This window comes from Ochotona princeps, chromosome 2 (genome assembly GCF_030435755.1).
Source record: "Ochotona princeps isolate mOchPri1 chromosome 2, mOchPri1.hap1, whole genome shotgun sequence".
Taxonomy (NCBI): Eukaryota; Metazoa; Chordata; class Mammalia; order Lagomorpha; family Ochotonidae; genus Ochotona; species Ochotona princeps.
In genome coordinates, this window is record NC_080833.1 from 107,668,490 (window position 1) to 107,678,003 (window position 9,514).

The 9,514-nt window shown below is 42.7% G+C and overlaps 1 protein-coding gene across 1 annotated transcript; it reads left to right on the top strand.

Annotated features, from left to right (window-relative positions):
• Positions 1-6,622: 6,622 nt before the first annotated feature.
• Positions 6,623-8,995, top strand: TCHHL1 (trichohyalin like 1). The gene is made up of 4 exons (XM_058655740.1): positions 6,623-6,760; positions 7,176-7,331; positions 8,661-8,847; positions 8,973-8,995. The coding sequence occupies exons 1-4, from the start codon at positions 6,623-6,625 to the stop codon at positions 8,993-8,995; spliced, it is 504 nt and encodes a 167-aa protein (XP_058511723.1).
• The last annotated feature ends 519 nt before the right edge of the window (positions 8,996-9,514 follow it).

Genomic DNA, 9,514 nt, shown 5'->3' on the forward strand with positions numbered 1-9,514 from the left:
GACTCTTAGAAAAATCTGATCATGGTTGCACAGATTTAGCTACAAGATACTTGACATACTATGGGTCAGAACACTTAAAAACCTAATGGAACAGTGAAGACATCCAAAGAAGTGGTTACATATACCATTATAATCCACACAATAGGCTGCTATGTACCTATAAACACATGCGGAAGCATTTTTAATGTAAGATGTTTAATTCTGTCCAGCACATAAATTACAAAATGATGTGGACAAACTTATTTCAGTTCTGTAAAAACAATTTGAAACAAAGTGAGAAAATATGTGAAATGTATACAACAGTAATATAAAGACGATAAGTCCTTGGGAATAGCATTATGGCATAGCTGGTAAAGCCAATGCATGCGATATTGGCATCCCATATGGGCACTGATTCATGTCCCAGCTGCTCTGCTTCTGATCCAGCCCTTTGCCAATATGCCTGGGAAAGCTGCAAACGATGGCACAAGTCCTTTGGCTCTTCATCTTTGGGAAACCCAAAAGAAGTTCAGACTTTCAGCTCTGACAGATGAAAGATTCTCTCTCTTTCTGTCTCTCCTTTTCCCTCTCTTATCTGTTTTTCTCTCTTTCTGACTTTCAGATAGAAACAAATCATTAAAATATAAAAGTCTTAGAGGTGAGTTTTGAACCCAGGTTGTCTGATTTTCCCCCTATGCTTCTTTAAGAAAAGCTAACAGCATAAAGAATTTATATTCTATCTCCTCTTGGGTAATTAAAATGTAGTTGGTAGGACTGGCATGGCATAATAGCCTAGGCCCCTATAAGTATAGGCATCCATCGGGGCGCCGGCTAAAAGTCCTAACTGTTCTGCTTCCAATTCAGCTACTTACAAATACATGTACCTGGGAAAGAAGTGGAGGACAGACCAAGTGCCTGGGCCACTGCTTCTATATAGAAGAACCAGAGGAAGCTTCTGGTTCCTGGCTTCCAACCACCCATCTCTGACTATTGTGGCCATTTTGGGAGGGAATCGGCAGACAGAAGATCTCTCTCTCTCTCTCTGTCTCTCCTCCTCTCTGTATATCTGACTTTCCAATAAAAGTAAATAAATCTTTTTAAAAATTTTGAAACTTCTAGGGAATATTCACTAACTGTTTCATAACTATACTTTGATTTTTTTATATTTTATCTCTGAGATTCCAATTAGGTGAAATTAGGACCTCATTGCCGGAGTCCAGCTCCAGCCTGGGTTTCGGAACTCGGGAAGGGTGCGTGGACGAGGTGCAGAAAGAAAGAGACGGACCACTAGGTTTCCATGATGATAGTGGACACGGCAATAAAGCCGTCTGCTTTATTTATACAGAATCAGTTAAACTCTGGCTCAGACTTTTTACGTCATGATCAAATGGGTGTTTCTAAGGACAACCATGCCATCTGCTTTATCTAAAAACAATAGAAATTCCTGCTAAGATTCTTATCCTACAACCTGATCTTGTATCACAAAGAAAAGGAGAACCTAAAGATTAAGGAGTGGATGAACCCTAAACATAGGTCCCTTGATTAGCATAAGGTCAATGGGGACAGCCAAAACAGTAGGAATAATAGAAGGCCCTTTTGTAAGACATTATCATTGACATTAACCTCCAAGTTCACATTGTGTAAAAAGCCAGTCTCACAATAGCGAAAATGCCTGGACAGATTCGAATTCTTCCGCTGAGCCGGCATAGTAGGCACGGCGAATGTCCAAGTGAAAAGCACACGGAGACCATGGTGGTGGTAGAAGTGCTGGGAGCCGTCTGCTCCAAAGCCTCCTTATTACATATTATCTCCTCTTCCCCCCAAGTCCATTAACAGGACAATAGGACGTCAATGAGTCTGCAAAGGCCAGGTGCTACTGCCTTAGGCCTGATTCCTGAGTGCTCAGCTAAAGCAATGTAAATCAGCTCCACAGCCCACAACACCTCATAAATTATTATTATACATATATATGTGTGTGTGTGTGTGTAAATATACATAGTATATGCATATATATAAATGGAAGGAGAGATTTCTTATCTTTTATCCCGCTTCTTATGTTTCATTTTTTTTTTTACTTTGTATTCTAAAACTATGTTATTCAATAAGGTTGTCATTAGTCACATGTGGCTATTTGAAATTTAAATTAATGGATATTAAACAAAACTTAAAAATTAGTGCCTCAGTAGCACTAATCACATTCCACATACTTAATAAAACATGAATCTACTGAGTACCTTCTAGACAACGCAAATATACAAAGTTCTATATAATAAAAATACTAAAGGTAATTTTTAACCTTTAACTTTTTTATTACCAATTCTACATTTCGGAGTTAACTTTTCAAAAAAGATTTATTTATTTTTATTGAAAAGGCAGACTTACAGAGAAAAGGAAAGACAGAGAGGAAGATCTTCCATCCAATGATGGAACCCTAGTTACATAGTTAAAAATATAATGAAAACATAAACTATAAGCAGATGTCCTATTTTTTTACTTGCCAAGTTTCCCAGTATTATAATCATTAAAAATTTAATTTAATAATCATTTTTTTCCAAAGTACCCATTGTGTGAATTTTATTTAAAACTGTTGTTTAATATTTCAGTTGTGACCTTTGAAAACCAACAGATTTTTTAAAGATAATTTATATTAATTAACTTCCTTTTCACTTCTCTCCCTACTCCCCCATCCACTCCTTTTTACATCATTCCCATACAAATAGACAAAGAGCAGGACGTCACAGAGGGACTGTTAGAGGCATCTGTTTGGAAGAAGAAAGGGAAGCTAAGGCCTTCTTTCTGGTCACGGTAAAGCTGAAAGTTGTTTGTGGCTTATTGCACAGCCAACTAAATACTTTTTTTTTTCTAAGCACTGACTTGAGAACAGTCTTATTCCTCCTTTGCCAACCCTCTGAGTCATTATCCACCCACAGTCTGGGCATTAATGAAATGGTCTTGAGGAAGCATTAAAAAAAGTAGGAGTGCCTGCAAGAGGGTTAGGATGTCATCGCTCACATGATTTAGAGAGAAGACAAGCTCCAAGTTTGACTTTCTAAAGAACATTGCCAGATAAAATTATAGATATTTCAGTTGGAATTGTTCTGTGTTCTTCACTGTAAACCACTCCTGTCTTACCTCTTGGCCCTCCTGTAACCTGGCCAAGGAATGATGACTTGGCCCTAATGGAACAGCTCTAGTGATAGGGATCTTGTTGCTTGAGAAACAGTCCAGGTCGTTGTTAGACAGCTCTACACCTTGCAAATTTCTTAATAAAACTTAGAGTTTTGTTTGCAGAAAGTTTCAGCCATTGATTCTAGCTGTAGATTTCTGAAACTAATCAGGAAAATAAATTGAATGCAGTGAAGACTTGACTCAGAGATTGAGTACTGCACTTAGTAGGCACATGTCTATGGGCAATTTGCTTACCAGCTAAGAGCCCTAATGTCTTTATCTGTGGAAGGAGGATAATGACTACCTACAGGGGCTGTGTGAATTAAGACAGCCTGTGAAAGGCTCCTGACATGTCATGAGTGTTCAATAAACATTAGATGCTTTCTCTTCCACACCCATGAAAATGCTTGAAGACACTGATCATGACTCCCCTAAGTCTTTCTTTCCAATCCACTTTGCTGTCCACTTTACAACAGCCCTTTCTTATGAAACTGGCTTGTGAGCCCCACAACAAGGAGACATAAAATAATTAACACTTACAACATGTGAACTGATCATAAATTAGGTGACTTTCATAGGCCAGTCCCAATTCTCCCCTTAGGGTCTTGCTAAGAAATTATGAACCAGAGAGTGGGGAACATTTTTTCTCCCAAGGGCCATTTGGTCACTTATAGCATCATACAACATTACAAACTTAACAATTAGCTTGCTGGATTTACTGGATTTTGAGTCCTGTCTATGGTTGCTTTGGCAAAGCCAGATGAAATGATTTCCCAGATGTTATACAATCTGTGGACTAGATATTCTTCATCTTGAAACAGAACTATGAATCCTATCCTCCCCAAATTCATTTCCCCCATGCTTGCTTTGATTATCAGAAGACTCAACTCAAGTTTCTATCAATATCAATATTTTCCTTAGCCTCAATTTCTCACATAATTAACCCTCTCCCATTCATCAACTTGGACTTTGTCTTTAAATCTTATTTTCATTGACTGAAAAGGAAGCAATAAATGTTTTAAAACATCCTCTAGGTACCACTATTGTAGCACATTGGGTTAATCCATTGCCTACAATACAAGTATCCCATATGAGCACAGTTCAAGTTACTTGCTATCCAATTCTCTATTCATGCTCATGGGAAAGCAGCACAAGTTGAACCAAATACTTGGGACACTGCCATTAACGTGGGAGACTCCGATGAAGTTACAGGCTCCTAGATTTGACTTGACCATACCCAGGTCATTGTGACAATTTGGGGAGCAAACCAGTATATGGAAGATCTCCTCTCTCTCTCTCTCTCTCTCCCTTTCTCTCTTCCTCTGTCGCTGTGCCTTTCAACTAAATAAATAAAAATTTTAAAAGGAACAAAAACATCACACTCTGCTCTGCTTATAAATATATAAGAAAAACAACTGAATCTAATCTTCCTGTTGATTACATGTATACGGGACTGGCATTGTGGCACAGTGGGTTAAACTACTGCCTTCAATGGGCAAATGGGCTGATATCCCAAAAGCTTCAATAGTTATTTGGGGGTGGGGGTGTAAAGCAGCAGGTGGAAGAGCTATTTCTCTTTCTCTCTTTCTTATTCTAATTCTGCCTTTTAAATCTTTTTTTTAATTACACATTCTCTACTAGAGAGATCCAGATCTACAATGCAATAAAACACTCACCCAGTTCATCTCAGACTCACTTCTTTCCTCATCCTGATATTTTTTGTTCTTTTTTGAAATATTTATTTATTTTTATTGGAAAGGCAGATTTATAGAGAGAAGGAGATTCAGAGAGAAAGATCTTCCATCTGCTTGTTCACTCCCCAGGTGGTGATAATGGCATGGAACAGAACAGATCCAAAGCCAGGAGCTTCTTCCTGGTCTCCCACGCAGGTGCAGAGTCCCAAGGACTTGAACTGTCCTCGATTACTTTCTCAGGTCACAAGAGGGCACAAGTCAGTGCCCATAGGGGATCCCAGCTTCGATGTGGAAGGATTAGCCAATTGATCCATTGCGCCAGTCCCAGACACTTGTTTCTGAGCTTCTAGGATTCTGAAAAAAAAAACTTTTTTAAGTAGGTGCCAATCACAAGATTTTTTTTTCTTTACCACTGCCTCTGGGCAAGGAGCACAGAGCACTGAAATCCCTGAGTCAGCCAGTACCCAGGGTCACCTGATTAAATGGGGCCTTTGTTTCTGAACACATGATTCTTAACCATATTTCAGGGTAGGGTCAGCTATAGGCCATCCTGCAGGCAGCAATAGGAATCAGATGACTTCTGAAGTCTCTTCCAGCCCTGTGATTTGTTGAGCAGCAATATAATTGTGTCCTGAGGTTAAAAGAAAAGGCAACACTGCTCTGTCATTCCCTCAAAAGTATAACAGGCAAAATCAGTAAATGGAACAGGATCCCCCTTGCCCTGCCTTCAGATGGGTCTGCTGCCAAGACTTCACTGAAGCTTCCTCAAGAAGAAAGGAAACCAAAGATGTGCTGACAGCTGAGGAGGAGGGGAGGCTGGGTCTGGTGGTGAGCAGTCAGGTTGTTAGGCCCTCAGGGTATCTCCTCCTTCACTGTGCAATTAGGAGCTCAATAAAAGGTCCCAGCACACACTGTGGGCACACAGCCTGCTGCCCACGTTGCACTCGCTCTCACTCGGGAACGAGGTAAGTCTCACAAGCCTGTGTGCTTGGGCGTCTTTATTCTCGGCTGCTGCTTTGCTTCTGTGTGAGCTGGTGTGAGGATTTCAGAGGAAACATGCTCTAAACCAACCCCTCTTTGTGGAGTTAAACTGGGAGCTCAAGCCACACTTCTCTTGCTTATGGAACCTCTTGGGTCATTTTATTTTTTAGAAAACTTCTAAGCTGTTTGGATAATATAGGCATGAATACTGCTCAGAGAGACACAGAACTCACATCTGTATTAAAGTGAAAATGTAGAGTCATTTAAATGATTGATGGCCAGGGGCAGAGAGGTACAGTTGATTTTTCAGATGAGTTGAATTCCGATGGTTAAAATTTCTTCTAGCTGCAAACACAGAGGCTGACTTTCCTGGTGGTTTTTTTTTTTTTCTTTTGTGCAGAGATCTTACTGATCTTGAAAGCTCTAGTTTCCTAAGCAGAGGAGGTTGGACAAGCCAAGGTGAGGGAAGGGCATGTGGACCATCTCAGATGAGCTTGGGAGACCGGTCCCCCTCTGGTGGTTTTTCACCCTCCCTTTTGCAGTAAGCTTTCTCTGAACACACAAATGTGGCTGTTTACCATAGAGGAGGTGAAGTGCCTCTTCTAATGCCTGCCACAATCTAAACTAAATCACCCCTGGAGTTTAGGTGCGGTATTTCAGGATACAGACTAGAGCTCGTGGTGCAAGTAGAACCAGGGGAGGGAGAGAAAGAAGGACCACTGGCTATCCCCTTCCTGAGGGATCCATCGCACACAACGAACAATGTTTGTTCTTTCTCAGTCTCTCCTGAGCTTGTGAAGATGCCTGGGCTCTTAAGAGATGTCCTCTGTATAATCGAGACATTTCACAAGTATGCCAGAGAGGATGGCGACAGGGCAACGTTGACCCACGGAGAGTTGAAACAGCTCCTCCAGAGCGAGTTTGGGGACTTTCTTCAGGTGAGGTGCTCACAGAGCCTTTGAAATTATTCCTCTCTTGCCCTTTCTCCAAACCCCAAGCATGATGAGTGTCATTTTAAGCTTAACCATCAGCACTTAGCATTTCACTGTTGGACCACATGTGCAGTCTTAGTTCTCTGTGTAATTGCTTTGTTTTCTCCCTGCGCCTGTAGTTCAGCCAAGTCACTGCTAAGAGGAGCTCTTGTGCATCCACTGCGATCATAAGGGCTGTAGGAGTTCCTTACTCTTAGCTCATTGAAGAGAAGTGGCACCCAAAGCCACAGAGTGCGTATGTTTGGGGAAATGTCACTAGCTCCTGAGAAATGTGGTCCTAAGAGGAAGATTTGTGGGAGACACACAGTTGGGACACTCAATTGGCTCTGAATAGATTATTTCTCCCTGTGTTTTTTTGCAGCCACATGTCATTCATGCTGTGCAGAGAAAATTGAACCTTCTGGGTGTTGACAGTGCCAGCACCATTCATTTTGATGAATTTGTTCTGGCGATATTCAACTTGCTGAATTTCTGCTATTTTGACATACAATCTCTACTGACTTCAGAACCAAGACAGGTGCCTAAACCAGAGAAAGGGAAGCCACAGGAAGCAGATCTGCAGGTCACCACTGGAAATGGTCAGCAGACAGAAGGAACCATGCCAGCTCAAGACAAGGTTGTGACATCACCAGCTCAGCTCAGCACCAAAGAAAGTAGGGCAGTTGGACACTATCAGGAAGACGCAGAGGGAGGCACCACAGTCCACAACCTGCCAAGAGAATCTTCTGAACACAGCAGTGTGAAAATTCATCACCTGGAAGCAGGTGAACAAAACCAGGAAGTGGCCCCAAAGATGCCAGGCACAAAGGACAATGGAGCTCAACTTAAGACAAACAAGTCATTAGCAGGATCAGAACAGACAAGAAGACCTATAAAGAAGGAGTTACAGAATAGGGAGAACTCCAGGGAAGGAGATAAATCAGCCAGGGAACAAAACCGAGCCGAGACAAAAGGCCAGCAGCAGGCAGAACAGGAAAGGAACTTGAAACAAGAAGCAACACAGAGACAATCTGAAGACCAGGAAGTTTCTGCACACAAGGGTACTAAGAAATATTCTGAATCGCGAGACCTACCCCTGCATGGAGCAGAGGAGCCCCGTGCAAAGCAGGCTGACCTGCCAGCTCTCCCTGCCACCAGGGAAACCTCTAGGACACAGAAGTCAGCTGACCCAGAGGTTGAGGGTCCGAGGCTGACCTCCAAGAGCCAAGAGTCAACAGAACAAAGAAGTGAGCATACCACACAGAAACTTCCAGTTCAAGATGTTTCAGAAACACCAGACATTAGAGCTGAAAAGAAAGAGGGGGGACATCTGAAATCCCACGGAACAACAGGACAAAAAGAATGCCAGAGTAAAATTCAGCCATCAGTCCTGGAGACCCCAACACAAGATGAAAAGGACCAGGAGCTCCAAGGACCAGCTGGAGAGAAAGACACTGAAAGAAGTTCCAAGACTCGAGATCTAATCTCAGAAGATGGGAAGCAGAATAACTCTGAGACTGAAGGAAAACAGGCAAGCTACTCTGAGGAAGACCTGGAAGAGACATTGGTGGACAGCACAAACAGTTCTGCAGCAAAGAGGACCCCAAGAGCAACAGAAAGAACAAGAGACCCAGCCCTACTTCTGCATCCATCTAGAGGAGAAAATGGTGGGATTGGCAAGACTCATGATGTGTCTGCTAAGGCAGATGATGGCTATGGGGACAAGGAGCCTGGGTCACCAGTTACACAGGAGGAAGAGGGGTCTTCTGGAACTCCCCACAGCCCGGCCCTGGAGGAAAATGACTATAGCTCAGAGACAGGTAGACTGCCTGTGCCAAGGGATTCCCAGGATCGGATGGAACCACAGGAAAAGACTGTGAAACGACATCACAGTAAGAACCCAGAGACTCAGCAGCAGGAAGCACCAGGTGAGAACAACAGAGCCCAGGAGGCAGTGGAGTCATCAGTAGGAGAAGGTGTGCAGCTCCCAGAAGGACAGGAACAACCAGCCAAAGGAGAATGCAAGAGGCAAGGCTCAGTGCTCAAAGATCCAGGTACAGCTGGGAAGCTTAATGGACACCCAGAAGCACAAGAAAGAGGTGAAAATGGAAAGTCACTGCAGACAGACATCTCAGATATCCTAGATGCAGATTTCATCAACCGGTGTTCCCTAATGCAGCTCCCTGCAAAGGAAAACAGTAGAAGAGAACCCAGGATCCAGGGCCCAAAAACCAGAGAAGAGCAAAGGGGTGCATCAGAGATCCATAAGACTCCATTAAAATGCCTGGATGAGCACAACTCAGTCTCCCCCAAGACACATCTTGAAACAGAGGAATCTACAGTATTGGAAGAAGAGAATGGACATCTCCAAGAACTGGCAGAAGATGATGACCAACAAAGTCCAGCCAAGGAAAACTATGATGCTGAAGTCCCAGAATTGGATCTGGAACAGAGGATGTACAAAGACCAAGAGTTCAGTTCTATGGAGAGAGGTATAGTTCACTCCAGCCCACGATACCAGAATGTGCAAGAAAAGATACTGGAGCAAACAGACAGAACACAAGAGAAGCCTCCACACCAAAATAAGACAGCCCAGGTGTTAGACCCAGAGCTTCATAAAACAGAGGCGCAAGCGTTCCTCCCCAGGAAGACCTCAGACCATCCTGTCTTCATCAGCCACCGTGAGGTGTTACGACAGCACACCAAAGAATTTCTGCCTGA